At 44.6% G+C, this 18675-nt stretch overlaps 1 protein-coding gene across 4 annotated transcripts in view; it reads right to left on the bottom strand.

The window, feature by feature from the left end:
- Window positions 1-1725: 1725 nt before the first annotated feature.
- Window positions 1726-18675, bottom strand: part of LOC133465555 (LIM and SH3 domain protein 1-like) — a 39001-nt gene continuing 22051 nt past the window's right edge. The window contains exons 3-11 of one of the 4 annotated variants that reach the window (XR_009784660.1): window positions 14321-14405; window positions 11847-11954; window positions 9228-9327; window positions 9026-9123; window positions 7474-7679; window positions 3358-3490; window positions 3222-3255; window positions 2218-2482; window positions 1726-2051 (exon numbers count right to left, since the gene is read on the bottom strand). Coding sequence is in view for 1 of the 4 variants with exons in the window: in XM_061748498.1 (XP_061604482.1) it covers window positions 7506-7679; window positions 9026-9123; window positions 9228-9327; window positions 11847-11954; window positions 14321-14405 (565 nt within the window). In the remaining 3 variants the exon portion in view is untranslated. Of the gene's footprint in view, window positions 2052-2217; window positions 2483-3221; window positions 3256-3357; window positions 3491-3524; window positions 7680-9025; window positions 9124-9227; window positions 9328-11846; window positions 11955-14320; window positions 14406-18675 lie in introns of those variants that run through there. The other 3 variants (XR_009784658.1, XR_009784659.1, XM_061748498.1) reach the window with 3 other exon arrangements.

Below are 18675 nucleotides of genomic sequence, written 5' to 3' on the forward strand. Positions count from 1 at the left end.
ATATATTTCACATTTAGATTTGTCATTTACATATATATTTAACTTTTACCCCTCCTTGAGCTGTCACCTTATCGTGGTGGAGGGGTTTGTGTGTCCCAATGATCCTAGGAGTTAAGTTGTCTGTGGCTTTATGCCCCGGGCAGGGTCACCCATGACAAACAGGTCCTAGGTGAGGGACCAGACAAAGCACGGTTAAAAGACCCCTTATGATGATGACAAACTACAGACTCAGTTTTCCCTTGCCCGGACGCGGGTCACCGGAGTCCCCCTCTGGAGCCAGGCCTGGAGGTGGGGCTCGAAGGCGAGCGCCTGGTGCCCGGGCCTGCACCCATGAGGCCCGGCCAGGCACAGCCCGAAAGGGTAACGTGGGTCCCCCTTCCCATGGGCTCACCACCTGTGGGAGGGGCCATAGAGTACGGGCTGTTCGGTCCCTGCACGACCGGAGCCAGAGTTTGGTCCGCATATCCGGCAGTAAGTCAGCCTTGTTCCCGGTGAGGGTTGGACTCCACCAAGGCTGCCCTTTGTCTCCGATTCTGTTCATAACTTTTATGGTCAGAATTTCAAGGTGCAGCCGAGGCGTAGCGGGGGTACGTTTTGCAAATGATGTGGTTCTGTTGGCTTCATCAGGCCATGATCTCCAACTCTCACTGGAGCGGTTCGCAGCCGAGTGTGAAGCAGCTGGGATGAAAATCAGCACCTCCAAATCTGAGACCATGCTCCTCAGTCGGAAAAGGGTGGCCTGGCCTCTCCAGGTCGCGGATGAGATCCTGCCCCAAGTGGAGGAGTTAAAGTATCTGGGGGTCTTGTTCACGAGTGAGGGAAGAATGGAACAGGAGATCGACAGGCGGATCGGTGCAGCGTTTGCAGTGATGCGGACTTAGTATCGGTCCGTTGTGGTAAAGAAGGAGCTAAGCCGAAAGGCGAAGCTCTCGATTTACCGGTCGATCTATGTTCCTACCCTCACCTATGGTCACGAGCTGTGGGTCGTGACCGAAAGAACAAGATCCCGGATACAAGCGGGCAAAATGAGTTTCCTCTGCAGGGTATCCGGGCTCTCCCTTAGAGATAGGGTGAGAAGCTCGGTGAGTACGGGAGGATCTCAGAGTAGAGCCGCTGCTCCTCCACATTGAGGGGAGCCAGATGAGGTGGCTGGGGCATCTGATTTGGATGCCTCCCGGACGTCTCCCTGGTGAGGTGTTCCGGGCACGATCCACCGGGAGGAGACCCCGGGGACGACCCAGGACACGCTGGAGAGACTACGTCTTTCGGCTGACCTGGGAACGACTCGGGATCCCCCCGGAAGAGCTGGATGAAGTAGCTGGGGAGAGGGAAGTCTGGGCATCCCTGCGAAAGCTACTGCCCCCACGACCCGACCTCGGATAAGCGGTAGAAAATTGATGTATTTAACATTTAGAATTAACATTTAGATTTAAGATTTATATTTAGATATATATTTAAAATTTATATTTATTATTTCAATTTCAATTTAATATTAAAATTTTTGATTGAGGTGCAACATTTAATATTTGGATTTAGTTGACAAATATAGTTCTAAATGGGCAGAAAAGTGAGTGTCGAAAATTCACACCAGTTTTTTAAAAACTGTTTGAGACTAAATGTGACAAAATGTTGCTGTTATTTTCAGAGCGAGCCGCTTTCCAAACGGCATCCCATAGTCAACGGCGCCCCGTGCTGGCCAAAAAGAGCACCGCTTATACTACAGGCTTTCATTGAAATAATCTTTATTGAACATAAAATCCATGGTCACTATTAATACAATAAATAAGCTTTAGTGGTAAAAAACTAAAAGGTGTTAGTCTTAACACGTGTTTACAACCAATAAATAACAATGATAAATGAGCTTTTAACCATTTGCTCCGCTGGCATGGTTCTAACCCGTATTGTGCGGATTTGTCACACACACACAAAAAACAAACAAAAAAAACAAGACAAAAAAAAAAACATGATGGACTAATTCAATCATTCGGGAGAGTCCATCTGTTATTTTCTGCATGGAGAAGCCTTCACGGTCCAGCCACTGGTTGTCCAACCTGAAACAGATGATGCCCAATCACTTCACACGTCACCTGATAACAAATATTATTTGGACACATTTCAGTTACAGATGTTTTTTTTTACGCATACAAAACACAACATATTAGCGTACAATCGGCGTAAATAGTCATATTTACGTAATGCCATTAAACGCATCCTCACCCTTGTCCGCGATGGAGGCAGTAGGGATGCAAGGGAGGAAAGGCGTCTCCTCCTCGTCCTCCTCCACACGGCCGCCATCGTCCTCACAGCATGTAGATGATGTACGAGAGGAAGACGAGACCCATGATGGCGAAAAACATCAACACCATAATGTCCACCATGATTGCAATGACGACTGATCGAACAGCGAGAGGAAAAGCGAGCTGGGCAGGAGCCGGTCGAAGACTTCGGCTACAATCGGAAGACTTCGGAAATGGGCAAGGTCCTTACGAATGCAGAAAACCAAATTATTTGTTAAGGAATGCTATACGCCGAAGTAAAGCAAATTTACAACGTTTCATAACGACCCCCTTCGATTAGCTATACTTAATCCGTATAAATGTCGTTTATATGCCTTATGTTAAGATTCCTTGGTGAGTTCATGGTCGAAACCTGGCAAGACGAACTCGGGGAAAACTCCGTCATAGTTCGTTCAAAATTTTATTTTGAAAGCTTTCTAAACTGTTTCGACGAATGTGTTTTATTAATAATACCCAATTAATTATTATTACAAATTATCAGGTATTTTTTTTGTTTAAATACGTACAGTGCATAAAGAACCACACGGCTGTGGTTTCATAGCAGGGTGACTGCGACAGGTGGCAGTAAAGAGACAACATGCCATTAGACAACCATAGACGAGACAAATCCCGGAAGTTAGCAGCACAATGCTAACCAACGAGCCTTTGAACATCGATTTTATACCCGTAGGAATTTAAAAATCGAAATTATGAAATTAGTTGCGACAATGGGATGTTTCTGGATCTTAATTCGGGTGGTTTGAAAGAACGATAGCAGAGTTCGTGGAGGATTTAGCTCAATGATATCTAGCAGAGGTGGGGTTAGACACGAAGATGGGGGAGTGCGAAAACCAGGAAATTCCGAACCATAGCTACTTTACACACAACATAACAGCTATATAAAACATTGGACTAAAAGTCAAAGGGTGGCATTTTATAATTCACCTGCGATTTGATGGTGTAACTCTCACCCCCCAGTCTGCAACAAATAGAATGTGGGGTCACTACACAATACAACTTGGGCCTTATATAGCTAGAGGCCCAAATGTAAATCACATAAATTATAATAAACATAGTATACTGTATCCATCCATCCATCCATTTTCTGAGCCGCTTCTCCTCACTAGGGTCGTGGGCGTGCTGGAGCCTATCCCAGCTGTCATCGGGCAGGAGGCGGGGTACACCCTGAATTTTAAGCCCAAATCGTGTCCCAACTACTTTGCACAGTATGAAAAGAGAGACAAACAGTCTGAGAAAAATGACTTTATTTAATCTGCAGAATCATTAAGTACAATTTGAAGTGCTGTGACAGGAGATGATATCAGGTCCTAACATCTGACCATGTCCTGTTGTACTCTTTTTGATTTGTTTGACATGTGTCAATATGCATATGCTATCTTTAATCCTTTTTTAAAAATCATAACAAATATGAAAAAAAAAAAGACAGAAATGCACAAAACTGGTCTGCAAGCTTCCACCTGCGTGATTTCATGATTCCTATTACGGCGTGTACATATAAGCGGGAATGACAAGCATGGAATGATGAGTCAGAAGCACAGAGAGAGAACGCTCGACTGAGGCGGGGACAGGATAACTTGGGAGAGAGAACGGCTGAGCGCCAAAAAAAAAAAGAAAAAAGAAAAATCACAAGTCTGGAACAACATTTGCTTCCATCCAAAACTGCAAGTTGTCAAACATCTGAATGTCTAAATTGAGCTAAAAATTTCAAAACCACTCCCATGATTCCTTCTATTGTAAACTTGCCCCAATTGCAGTGCGTTGATCGAGAATGAGAATAGTTTCGGAAATGACGTCCACAGAGAAATGGTCGTAGTCGGGCGTGTTGCCAGTTGCCTTTACAACGTAAAGATATACCACCGTTAGTTTTGGAACTGTTGTGAGCTCCAGAAATTTACCGTCATTATCCCCCCCGATCCCCGTTCAGGTGGGCACCATCTAGTGCCGTCGCACAGAACACCGTTCAAGTCAGCAACACTGCTGGTCGTATTGCTACGCTAGCTTGACAGATGGAACAACCAACCAACCAAACACTGACAGACACATTATTAGTTCCTAGCAAAGAGTTTAGCGGGCAAGAATTGTTTTCTAATAAAATTACTGTCAACAATGACCCACAACTCTTACGATAGTGCTCTAAAATGCCGTACATAGTCACTTTTAAGTAGTCAAAACATTTGTAAATGACCAAATTTAAAATACAACTCCTATTATTCCCTTTGTCACGATTGTAAACATGCCCTCAGTCGTAGTGCGTTGTTTGAGAATGACGGTATAGTTTCAGGGATGACGTGCACAGAGAAACAGTCGTCGTAGTGGTACGCTAGCTTGATAGACGAATCTAAAATCCAATCACTCTTGTAACAGCGAACAGTCACTTTTGTAAAAAATGTGAACATCCAAATTCACAAAACAAACAAAAAAAACCACAAAAAAAAACAGTACGACTCCTTAATTCTCTGTCGTACACATGACCCCAGTCTCAGTGCATGGTTTGAGAATGACAAAATAGTCTCTGAGATGACACACACAGAGAAATGGTCTTCATAGTGCTACACTAGCTCACTGAGGTACCAACAAATCAAATGCAGGCTGACACGTGACTCGTTACATGTTTTGGGGGACAAAAACTGTTGTTCCCGACAATTCCCACCCTCACACGAGGGAGGCAGTGTGCACTAAAACGGCGTACGTACCGTAATTTAGAATTTGTCAAAAAATGCATCCAATGTCCGAATCGATCGATAATTAAAAATTTTAAATGACAACTGTCAGCCGCAGTGCTTGGTCCAAGAATGACAGAAGAGTTTGATGGGAAATTATGTACACAGATAAATGGTCATTGTACTGTTACGCTGGTAGCTGCGATGTTATTAGTTACAAGTAACAAGGTGTAGTAACATGTTTTTGGGACAAAAACCTGTCCAACAATTCTTATGCTTGCCTCAGGGAGAGGGAGTGGGCTCTAAATCAGCTTTCTGAAATAGCGAGAGTCATCAAAGTTGTCTGATAATTAAAGTCACAAATATGACTATTCACTCTTTTGTGATCATACCCAATTCCCCAGTAACAGTCCATGTTTTGAGAATGGGAAGGAGTTTGGGAAATGTACACAGAAAAGTTACTGTTGTAGTGCTATGCTAACTTGGTAGACCCTTGCCAACCACTCAAATGCTAGCTGACTCCTTACTGGTTACTAGTGACACGTTTGTGGGGACAAGGTTTGTGGTGATCGTCGTGCTAAGCTAGCTTGACAGACTCTCCTACCAAACACTGAAACACTAGCCGGCAGGCTACCGGTTACAAGTACGTTTTTGGGGACAAAGTTTGTGTTTATGGTTGTCATAGTGCTACAGTGGCTTGACACTGGCTTGTACCGACTGCTTAAATGCCAGCGGACACATTATTAGTTACTACTAACACATTTTGGGGGACAAAGTTCATATTAACTGTCGTAGTAGGTCTACGCTAGCTCGACTTTCCAACCTCTCCAATGCTAGCTGATCCCTTACTCGTTAATAGTAAGTTTTGGCGACAAAGTTGATAACAGTTGTCGTAGTGCTATGCTAGCCTGGCACACTGACCTACTGACCACTCAAATGCTAGCTGAAGGATTACTAGTAACATGTTTTAGGGGACAAAGTTTGTATTATTTGTTGTCGTCGTCCATGCTAGCCTGACATAGCGAGTTTACTGATCTACCACCCCATGAAATGCTAGTTTGCTGTGCCTGACGGTCTAACAAATTTCTACGCTGGCCTGAAGAAGGCAGCACACAAAGAAAGACCTTCTGAACTGGTGTAGATAAGTCGTCAAATGTCTGAAATTGATTGATATTTCAAATAAAAATTAGGACCACCACGCTTCCCTCCGTCGCGATCTTACACAGTAAAATTAATTGTGACGCACCATGACGTCTATTATGATACTTACACAATTGTACAAATGTCACCTAGGTATATCCGCACCCCCAATCAATCACACCCCGTCGTCGGACATTATTTACACCGAGGAAGTCTTAGTAACTACCAACCGACCATTCAAACGCTGGCTGACAGTTTATAAGTTTTTGGGCACACTGTTGATATTAGCTTTCCACTCACTCCACCACTGCTTCCTTATCCAACTCCCACTACCTCTCCTTTTTTTGTCATTTACATTTTATATAAACTCCACCTTCATATATTGTGTTGCTGGTTTATTCATTTAATACAATTGAAAATTTTGCTGTTCAAAATAAGCATCTTACAATACAACAAAGAAAAAAGGCAAAGAAGAACATGAGCACAAGATAGGCGAGGTGGGTTGGGGAATAAACAAGTCAAAGACATTCATTCACATCTCTCAGAAAATTAAGACTGAAATGTTGCTGAAGCAGAGGAATAAAAGGATTAAAAAGGTCACAATACAGTTGTGCTGTGTACGCTAACTTTGTGGCCAAAGGGGGGAAGAAAGGACATTGCATCACAGGAAATAGGAAGTCAGGTGTGTACAAATATGTATGTTGGACGTTCCCAAACTCATCCTTGATCCCTTTTGTGTCTGCCCGTGACAAAAAAAAAAAAAAAAAAAAAAAAAAAAAAAAAAAAAAGAAATTACAAGAGCAGGTGCTCCGGATTCCAGTTGAACAACATTACCCAGGATGCAGTGCATCATATCAGGGTCTATAAATATATATTAGACTTAAACTCTGTTAGGACGGACAGCTGTCTGATCCGACAGGGTTGAGAGATCAAAGGAATGTACAAGTGTTTGAGTGACTGAGATTAAACTTGGCTTCCAGTCTTGCTGAAGAAACGCACACACAAATAAACAAAATAACATCTGTGTGAAATGACTCACGAGGGAATTTTCCAAATATTTGTCCTTATATTTTGCCCAATGTTTGCGCTGGGGGGAATTTTAAGTGTTGTAGCCAAGATGGAGCTGACTTCCGGAATGCGACAAAGATGACGAGGATGAGCGACATCCAAACATCAGTACACACAGACAGAAAAAAGTTAAGACAAAAGAAGGCTTGAGGTTAGCGAGCTGAACAGCGAGAAAGGAGGCGGCATGGGGGGGACAAGGCTAGGTTAAATCAAGAGAAGCTGCGTTAAAGATGAAATGGCACTGGGCTTTTTTTTCTTTTTCATTTTTCATTTTTTTTTTTTTAACTCCTTGCCCTCCCTTTCTCTACCTCTTCTTTCGCTTTCTCCTTTTCTCTCCCTCTCAGATGGCCTCCACATAGTTGGCAGGCAGCATTCCCTGCTGGCCAGTGCGCTCCACGCGGCCGTACATCCAGCCCTCGTCGATCTGCTGCACGTCCACGATCACATCGCCGTCCATGAAGGAGACCTCGTCCTCGTCTGCGGCGGCGTAGTCGTACACCGCCCGGTACCTCTTCTGTGGACCCAGAAACACTTCTTTCAGTCGCTTTATGAAATGGAAATACGTGCTAAATATTATACACTACTCACAAAAAGTTAGGGATACAGTGGTGTCTTGAAATATGAATAATCTGATTTAGGTATTTTCAAGTTACGAGCAGTTATTCGGCAGATTTTGTTGCTTTGACTTGCAAGCTCAAACCTGAGATACGAGGTCTGTATGGTGGCAGGGAACTCAATCCAATGCGCTTCACAATGCCAACAGTTTGGCAATGGTGAAAAATTCACCCAAAAAGAGGCTTCAAGCTGTTTAATGCCAAAGAAAATTGTGTATTTTAAACAACTATATAGATCTCCTTTATGAAAGTCAGTTTAGCTTAATGCTAACGTATATGGAAAATTCAATTTACATGCTAGCGGTTAGCATCTGGTAGGCAGAGCACACTGAATTGAATTGCAGCATTAAATCATGATGCATAAATTCTTTAATTCTTTACATTCCATTTTATTATATTACTACTTTGTTTTTATAAAGTACAATAAGTGCTTTTTTCCTTATTAAAAAAACCTTTTTTTTTTTTTTTTACTGGCAGCTGGGACAGAATTAATTAAATAATTTCAATGGGCAAAGATGATTTGAGATACGAGTGCTTTGCCTTCCGAGCACGTTCACAGAATGAATTATAATTATTCGACGTGCATGCAAAAGATAAAAGAAGAGTCTCAAATTAAGTTCACCGGTAAAGGTAGCAGTGCACTTTAGGTTCATCCTGACCTTTCACTTGAAAGCCCGATATCCCTACCATTTTGTGAGTATAGTATATTGTGGTCACATGCACAATATGACCATCATTTTCACCCCCAAAATACACCCCGAGTCACAAAAAATAGTTGAACTCCTATAAGACCTCAGCAAAGAAAATGACATCTCCATGTGACGGCCACCATCAATATAGTTGTCAAATGCACCTAAAAATTGTACAAATCGGAATTTGACCATTTTCGGAAAATACACAATTCTCAGGATGACCCTCCATCTGATGGCTATCGTCAATATAGTGATTAAATGTGCCTTCATTTATATACCATGGAGTGTGAATGCTTGTTTGTCTATGTTTGTGCCCCGCAATTGGCTGGCGACCAGTCGAGGGTGTACCCTGCCTCTTGCCCAAAGTAAGCTCGGATAGGCTCCAGCTCAGCCAAGAACCCTAATGTGGGCTACAATCTTTTCTCTTCAGCCCACCGGGAGAATATTTAGCTACATTTGCTATGACATTATTCCTCAAACAACAACATAAAATTATGTTTCTTTTCAAGCTCTTGATTGAGGAAATTGGGACAGAGGGCTGACGGAGGACATACCCCGGCGCTGGGAGGAGGTGCAGCGGCCGCTGGGCGCACAGGCTCAGGGGCAGGATCATAGTGGTAGTTCTGAGAGGCAGCCGGGGGCTGGAAAGCTGCTGTTGAAACACAGTGGCAAGACAAAATGGCCGTTAGGCTTCAATTGAGAGATGGTTGGGGTATCTATTACGATTAATTGGAACTGGTTTTGTAGCAGAACTACCTGGGGCAGGGTTACATGGCTGTTGATGCTGAGTCTTGCTCTTTAATTCCTCGTGGAGATGTGGAGTCTTGCTCTTCTCAAACTCCTCATGGTACTTGATCTAAAGATACAATGAGGGGAAAAAACTACGATTACAGACAACATCTCGCTACATTGAGCGACATTCCGCTTTTTACTTTTATTAATTTATTATTGCTTGCGCGATGTTTTGGTTTGTCAGAGACTTCTGTCACATGACCGTTTCACCAATCAAATGGAACGAATAGCTACTATGACTCCATTTGACCAATCAAAAGGAGCCAGACAGTCACATGACCGCACAAAGTTTTCAAAGTGACACATTTTCGTGAAAGCTTGTAAAAAAAACCTCAATAACCTATTGTGCTGTTTCATCAATGTCAACAAAGAAAGTTAAGACAATTTATTGTGGGAGAATTTGCCTTAATTTACATTTTATAAAGATTTTTATTGTTTCACTTAAAGTGATATTGTTGGTCAATATCTGAATTTATACATTCCCATTTATACACACTAACACGACTTTGATTTCAGGACACAGACAATGAGGTTCACTTCATGACCACCAGGGGTCTCCCCCTTGCAGCACAATGGCGGGGGTGATGGGTGTGGGGACCAAGTGCAGTAACACCTCTCACCTCCAGACGCTGACAGGATGTGACATCTCGGTGGGCAGGAAACCGGGCGTGCGCCGTTGCGTGGCAACCGCCGCTGACACATCAGAGCAAGCAGGTGACGCAAAAGAGGGAGGGGGCCTGAGGGGTTGGGGGGTTGGCTGCAGACTGGACCAGAAGCTTTTTTTGGCATGAATGAGCCAGAAACATTGTGCGGGTAAGGGAGTCATGACTGAGCATTAATTTTTTTTTACGCCCGACTTCTGGTGGTAAATTCACTCAAAAAACAGAAGAAAAAAGGACGCCTCGCCGATGAAATTTGCTCTTCATGAATAGAGAGGCCTGTCAACAGACTGACTCACAGAACTCCCGGGTCAAGATTTACGGCCCTGCTCGCAGACAGCATCAAAGGGTTCACTGTTCCTAGCGGTGGTGGTGAGGAGTCCATTTGCAGTGGTGAGGACAGCGAGGCAAGTGATGGAGAGAACAATGCTCTCAAGTGCAAAACGCTGCTACAGTGTGTGCGTGAGTGAGAGAGAGAGAGAGAGAGGAAGATTATTTGGGTTTTGTTTTTTGAGGAGCAGTCTGAACAGATGGCATGGATTTGCAGGATGTGGCCTATGCTCCTCAATAGTGGGAAAGGAGCACAATAGAAGAAGCTGGACACAAGATGGCAGAGTTTGGCGTATGAGAGGTTGGGAGTGATTGCAAGCAGATGTAGCGCCTCAATCTCTGCTCGTTCCAGTCATGTGGCTTTTGTGTGACATGTAATGTACCTTTCGCCTCAGCCATTAGCCATCAGCCTCCACTTTTGACTATGTCATTACGAGCGGGGAAATAGGTACGGTGTGTGTGATTCCCGTGGGAATAGTCGGTGGTGAGGGATGAGGGGAAATGTGCGATGAAGTGGTTTGTGTGTCTTTCTACTTGACTGCTCTTACTTGGAAGCTAATTAATGGCTCTTGATGTGGAACACAGCAGAAAAACTCTCACTGACGAAAAAGACGAGGGTGGCCCATCAGTGGTTAATGACCAAGCCCTGATGCAAATAGCATGGACACCCCCCCTTAAAATGAATATAATTTCCTGTATCAATTCAGTGCTCCCTTGAGATACAAGTGACCTGCCTTTCTAATTTTCTGAGATATGAGCGGTCGTTCAGCTGTTCTCTACCTGCAGTTTGGCAGACAGGATTCTTCAAAAAAGAGGCTTCAAGCTGTTTAATGCCACTCCCAGTCTAAGTTAACTGTCAATCTAAACAAACCAAAGAGAATTACATGTGTATTTAAAACCACCACATAACTTTGCCTTTTTAATTTCACTAGTTTAATGCTAACACAATGAGCAACGCAACGGTGTTAAGCTTCAAGCAATGGATATTGAAGACGTAAGTGGACAATATACCAGTCGTCACAGAGGCATATATTCTTAATCTTCTGGGAAAAATTATTTACTTAAGTTGTTGTGAGTCTTATTCGTTAGTGTCTTCACGACTGTATTGCATTGACTGCGGAAGAGTGGGGGGGCTGATGATTTATTTATTTACTTAAAAGTCCAACTAGACAGCCGCTGTGTGGACTGTGGCTTTGGGCTGGCATGGCTGATTTAGAGTGTCTTGTTGTCATGGCGTGGGAAAAGCCCCACAACGACCCAGTGAGATATACTGTATATGCCAGCCACCAGAGGCTTTTTCACAGCTCTGACATGTAGTTATGTGTAGGCATAAAAAAAGCTATCAGACGAAGTTGGATCCGTTTTTTCAGGTCGTAGTAGAGGTATTTGTTTGACAGTTCAATCAGCGGATAAACCCACAGCGTTCGAGAGCGGACAGAACGGCTTGAGTTTTCATGATTTTGAAGCCTCATTTTATATACTTGGATTTTTTATTATTATTATTTTTTAAATCATTTAAATCTACTTTAAGTGGACTTTAATATTAAACACAGTATGAAGAGGAACTTGGGTATACTACTTTACGGACACGTACGTTGCTAACTTGATTCTGCGATATCTTGAGTCTCTGCAGCTCTGGCGTGTCTGTGACCACAGTGAAGGATTTCCCTTTATTCTTTTCAAAATCCTCCTTGTAGAGAACCTAAGCAGAAAAAAACAAATTGTTAATTGGGAGATCAAACATGCAGAACTGGAATGAAATTAACTGTGCAATGTAATGTCTGTGTGCGTGAGCGAGAAAACTCCATTATTCGTAGCCGCTCTATTCTTTTTCAAACGTAAACTTTTTGAACAAGTCAGAGGCATGTGATGCCTCTCACCAAGCAAATTGATTTCATTTCTATGAAGTGACTTTCTCATGGAACATTATGATAAACGGGCTAAAATACGTAGCATAAAATCGGCATAAAATCAGTGTGACAAAGGCTGGGCGCAGTGTTCTGCTTCATCTTTTGTTGTGACACTCACTTCCTGTTCCATGGTGGAGTGACGGTCAAAGGTGGTAACCATATATGGGCACGTGGAGAGGTAGTGTAGTGTGTTACTGTGTTTGCAGTACTGACTCGGCAGGTTAGGGATCGGCTTGTATAGATTGCACTTAAGGATTTTTTACTTGCGATGCATGGAAATGACACTTGAACGAGGAAAAATCACTTCACGTTGTGATTCATTGTTTACTGTGCACGCCAACTTAAGCCATGAAGAAGAATAATTTTCCCGTCATCCTACTGTCTCTCTCCTGTTTTCTTCCAATCACGTTGCTGCTTTCTTCCCCGCCCCCTCCTGCCGTCCCTTTGTGCGCCTTCATTCATATTTCACTGCGTACGTGTGACTCTCCTGCACACCCGAGAGGTCTTGCGTTGTCTTTCCGGGGATAATGCGTTTCCTCTTTCAGCCCGGCTCCTCCCTCCCTTCCTACTACCAAGCACTGGTGCGCACTGCTGTCTGTCTTCCTCTTCCCCCTCCCCCCCCACCCCCCCTCGATCTGCCCTCCTCCACCAACAATTCTCTCTCTTTCTCTCTCTCCCTTCTTTATTTCTCTCCCTCACAAAGTCTCGTAATGAGGGGTGACAGCTTCCATAGCAATAAGGTTTCCATAGCAATGGTGCCAGAGCATGAGCATCCCCAAACAAACTGTTTTATTCAGCTATTTAGTCCACTAATGACAAATGCAAGATGACTCACTCTGTTGTTGTTGAAGAACGGGAAATTGCTGTTGATGCTTGATTTAAGAATAAATGGTGCGAAATAAGTGTATTTTAAATAGTTGTCATTGTAAAGGAAACCATGCATTTTTGTGGCCCAATCGACTTCCTGTTTGAGATTTGGTGGGGTATTTATAGTGAAATAATTTCTGTTCCCAGTGGTACATCAAACAACTGTCCTGAGCTTACATAGGCTCGATTCTATGCTCAAACATTGCTCTCAATGCAGTGATTTATGTATGTTTGGGCAGCACAGTTAACGAGTGGTTTGCACGTCTACCTCACAATTCTGAGGTTTGATGTCTGAATGTCAAAGAGTTTGCATGCTCTCCCTGTACTCGCATGAGTTTTCTCCAGATACTCTGGTTTACTCCCACATTCCAAAAGCATGCATGTTAGGTTAACAGAAAATGGACCAAAAGTGCATTTTTGGTTTTCGGCTGTACATTTTCGGTGACCGAATTTTTGGTACATCCCTAATAGAAAGGTCCGTAAAGATAGAGGTGCTTGTGATATTGTATTTGTATTTAAATCCAAAACATAAAAAGGATAATTGTAGAGTAGTAACTGGTATTTTTACAGGTTGCAAAGCGGCAACATGCACACCAGTGTCAGGACAAATGGTGAGAGTTCACTGTATGGTTGTTGGTGTGCATGGAGGGAAACTAGGATACATGACTAAAAACACCATCTGTCACTCGGCCCGTCAGCTATCGTGCTCTTCACCCCAATACTCCAAATCCCCCCTCCTAACATGCACACAGTGTAATCTGTAGTGTGACACACACAAATAAGACAAAAAAGCACCACTTTCATAAGACCCTTACGATTTGAGGCAGCCAAAGTGGGAGCAAGAGTTCGCTGGGCCAGTTTCATGCCTTTTTGTATTACAACACATGACCTGGTTAAGATGGCTATTTTGGTCTGGATGGAAAGGTCGGTCGTAGTATCACTATTAAAACTGTGAGGATTGATTGCACGGCTCAAATTTGTGTACATAAGCTGTGTAAATATGGCGGCGGAGGACTAATCCGCACGAGCCAGGCTGAAGCATTTGTTGTAACTGACACAATGTCTGTGTTGGGAATCAGTTTCACGGGCTGTGGCGATCTTCAGTATGCCGATCGTAAAGTGGTTTTTCAGGGTTAACTCAAGTGGGGCTTTTCACTTGAAGCACGACGCTGGGGGGGCTTTTCACTTTAACCACGCCGCCACCACCCCCCTGTGGAAAAGTGCCAACAACGTGTGTATGCATGTACTCCGTGTGCGTGTTCTCCACAGCTGGAGTTGGCCTAAGCCTCACCTGGCTCTGCATCTTGCTCTGCTGTTTGAGACGGATGTTCTCTGGAGTGTCAGCCACGCAGGTGAAGTTTGCCCTGGGGTAGTGTCTGCAAAATACACACACACCAAACAGCAATGAGCACCAACAACACACACTCAACACTTCAACAGTGAGCAGCCTGTGGGGCCCGAAAACTGCAGGGTAGTTCTTATACACAGTGGTCCTAAAGTTGAATTAGGAGCCCCCGAAGACAGAAGGCATGTGAGCATAGCTCACAATGTGGCGTCAGGGGAGCTGAGGTAGCCAGAGAAAGAGGAAGTGAAGCTCCTGTGTGTGTGTGTGTGTGTGCGTGTGTGTGAGTGGGTAATGGGAGCCTCAAGGTTGCAGTGTTCTGGAGGAGAGCCATAGCAGGTGTGTGGAAAAAAACATGCACAGCAGACAGGCTTATATTCATTGGGGGGTTGAAACAGGAAGAGGAACAGCATGCGACTAGACTTTTTGTGAATGGTTCCTGGGTTTTAAAAGGCTCTTTTCCAACGCACAATACAGGGGAAATATATTCATCCACACATATATATACATACACATATATACATATCCACACGCACGCAGGTACATACGCACGTACATACACATGTACATATATATATATACACACACAGACACATACATATACATACACACACACATATATACAGTGTCGAGCCGGGGCGAGGGGGCAATAAGTATACCCACACCTGCTCGCCGCCTCTCACCGTGGGCAACTCCAGAGTGGAAGAGAGTCAAACCCCTCTCGAGAGGACTGGTACCAGAGCCCAAGCTGTGCGTGGAGGCGAGTCAGACTATATCTAGTCGGAACTTCTCGACCTCACACACCAGCTTGGGCTCCTTCCCTGCCAGAGAGGTGACATTCCCCGTACCTAAAGCCAGCTTCTGTAGCCGGGGATCGGATCACCAAGGTCCCTGCCTTCGGCCACTGCCCAGCTCGCACTGCACCCGGCCCCTATGGCCCCTCCCACAGGTGGTGAGCCCATGGGAAGGGGGACCCACGTTACCCTTTTGGGCTGTGCCCGGCCAGGCCCCATGGGTGTAGGCCCGGCCACCAGGCGCTCGCCTTCGAGCCCCACCTCCAGGCCTGGCTCCAGAGGGGGGTCCCGGTGACCCCCGTCCGGGCAAGGGAAAACTGAGTCCATCGTTTGTCGTCATCATAAGGGGTCTTTGAGCCGTGCTTTGTCTGGTCCCTCACCTAGGACCTGTTTGTCATGGGTGACCCTGCCAGAGGCATAAAGCCCCAGACAACTTAGCTCCTAGGATCCCCTGAATCAGCACCTCCAAATCTGAGACCATGGTCCTCAGTCGGAAAAGGGTGACGTCCCCTCTCCAGGTCGGGGATGAGATCCTGCCCCAAGTGGAGGAGTTCAAGTATCTTGGGGTCTAGTTCACGACTGAGGAAAGAATGGAACGGGAGATCAACAGGCGGATCGGTGGAGCGTCTGCAGTGATGCGGACTTTGTATCGGTCCGTTGTGGTAAAGGAGCTAAGCCGAAAGGCGAAGCTCTCAATTTACCAGTCGATCTACGTTCCTACCCTCACCTATGGTCACGAGCTGTGGGTCAAGACCAAAAGAATCCCGGACACAAAAGAATCCCGGACACAAGCGGCCGAAAAGACACCGCAGGGTGTCCGGGCTCTCCCTTAGAGATAGGGTAAGAAGCTCGGTCATCCGAGAGGATGTCAGAGTAGAGCGGCTGCTCCTCCACATTGAGAGGAGCCAGATGAGGTGGTTGGGGCATCTGATTCGGATGCCTCCCGGACGCCTCCCAGGTGAGTGTTCCTGGCACGTCCCACCAGGAGGAAACCGCGGGGACGACCCAGGACACGCTGGAGAGACTATGTCTTTCGGCTGGCCTGGGAACGCCTCATGATCCCACCGGAAGAGCTGGATGAAGTGGCTGGGGAGAGCGAAGTCTGGGTGTCCCTGCTAAAGCTACTGCCCCCGCGACCTGACCTCGGATAAGCAGTAGAAAATGGATGGAATGATATACAGTGGGTACGGAAAGTATTCAGATCCCCTTAAATTTTTAATTGTTTGTTATATTGCAGCCATTTGCTAAAATAATTTAAGTTCATTCCCCCCCCCCCCTCAACGTACACACAGCACCCCATATTGACAGAAAAAAATGGAATTGTTGAAATTTTTGCAGATTTAATACAAAATAAAAACTGAAATATCACACAGCCATAAGTATTCAGACCCTTTGCTGTGACACTCATTTAACTCCGGTGCTCATTTAACTCCGGTGCTGATCATCCTTGAGATGGGTTCTACACCTTCATTGGAGTCCAGCTCTGTTTGATTATACTGATTGGACTTGATTAGGAAAGCCTCTATATAAGACCTTACAGCTCACAGTGCATGTCAGAGCAAATGTGAATCATGAGGTCAAAGGAACTGCCTGAAGAGCTCAGACACAGAATTGTAGCAAGGCAACGATCTGGCCAAGGTTACAAAGAAATTTCTGATGCACTTAAGGTTCCGAAGAGCATAGTGGCCTCCATAATCCTTAAATGGAAGACGTTTGGGACAACCAGAACACTTCCTAGAGCTGGCAGTCTGGCCAAACTGAGCAATCGGGGGAGAAGAGCCTTGGTAAGAGAGGTAAAGAAGAACCCAACGATCACTGTGCAGTCATGAGATGGGAGAAAGTTCTAGAAAGTTAACCATCACTGCAGCCCTCCACCAGTCAGGGCTTTATGGCAGAGTGGCCCGACGGAAGCCTCTCTTCAGTGCAAGACACGTGAAAGCCCGCATGGAGTTTGCTAAAAAACACCTGAAGGACTCCAAGATGGTGAGAAATAAGATTCTCTAGTCCGATGAGACCAAGATAGAACTTTTTGGCCTTAATTCTAAGCGATATGGTGTGGAGAAAACCAGGCACTGCTCATCACCTGTCCAATACAGTCCCAACAGTGAAGTATGGTGGTGGCAGCATCATGCTGTGGGGGTGTTTTTCACCTGCAGGGACAGGACAACTGGTTGCAATCAAAGGAAAGATGAATGCGGCCAAGTACAGGGATATCCTGGACGAAAACCTTCTCCAGAGTGCTCAGGACCTCAGACTGGGCCCGAAGGTTCACCTTCCAACAAGACAATGACCCTAAGCACACAGCTAAAATAACGAATAAGTAGCTTCAGAACAACTCCGTGACTGTTCTTGAATGGCCCAGCCAGAGCCCTGACTTAAAACTTAATTGAGCATCTCTGGAAAGACCTGAAAATGGCTGCCCACCAACGTTCACCATCCAACCTGACAGAACTGGAGAGGATCTACAAGGAGGAATGGCAGAGGATCCCCAAATCCAGGTGTGAAAAACAGGTTGCCTCAGGGTCTTGGGAGACCTCAAATGAATATATATATATATATATATATATATATATATATATATATATATATATATATGGTCTCACTGACTTGCACTGGCGGCGCGTAGCAGATTAAAGCCGCTTGTTTACAGTTTCCTTGACAACACGTTAAAAAAAGAAACTCCCCTAATCCTGCTGCGATGAAGGATCATGTTGATTTTTTGGACAGCTAGAGCTCTTGAATAGAAAATATACTTGTGTGAGCAGGAGTCATTGGCATTTAAAGCTCTCTGGAAAAAAAAAAAGCCCCCAAGCACTAGAATGCTAAATGCATTATTCCAAAAGGCTGGAAACGACACAGTTGTTTACGACGCAAGATGCCGAATGCTAGTGTTGTCGAATGTGTGTTCGTGGGATATACATACCTATGCCAGGACTAGACAAAGTATGGCACACGGGCCACATGCGGCCTGCTCCGTTATTTAATTCGACCCACCGAGCATTTACACCATAAAGACTCCTGTAATATTTGTTGCATTAATTTATCAATTTCCCCCATAAAATTATTTCGTGTATTTCGTAGTGCTCGGATCCGGGGTATTTTTTACCACTCGCTATTCGTGACGACAGAAATGAGCGATGATCGAATTAATTCGATTTGTTTTACTCCTTGTACTATTCCAAAACTATGCCACCTTCCCAGCTAGGCTGCTAGCTAGTTAGCCTGCTGGCTACCTAGCTGCTGTAGCTTCACAGCACACTGTTGGATCAATATTGTCCCATTGAATCTGCCGCCGCGGTTGCCTTCTCCAGTGAATAGCGATGGAGAGCAGTAAATCAAAGTGGCGGCGGAAATAAAAGGCGCTTGTCAGAATAAAAGAAGTGCATTGACTACTTTCATTTGAATGCGAAAATTGTGACTCGCCGTTTGTTTTTTTAAACTGGAGAATTGATTTACAAATCGTTTCGTTTGTATCACTAGTGTTTAGCAAATTTTACTTATTTTATAATT

The sequence above is a fragment of the Phyllopteryx taeniolatus genome, chromosome 16 (assembly GCF_024500385.1).
Source record: "Phyllopteryx taeniolatus isolate TA_2022b chromosome 16, UOR_Ptae_1.2, whole genome shotgun sequence".
NCBI classification, from domain to species: Eukaryota; Metazoa; Chordata; class Actinopteri; order Syngnathiformes; family Syngnathidae; genus Phyllopteryx; species Phyllopteryx taeniolatus.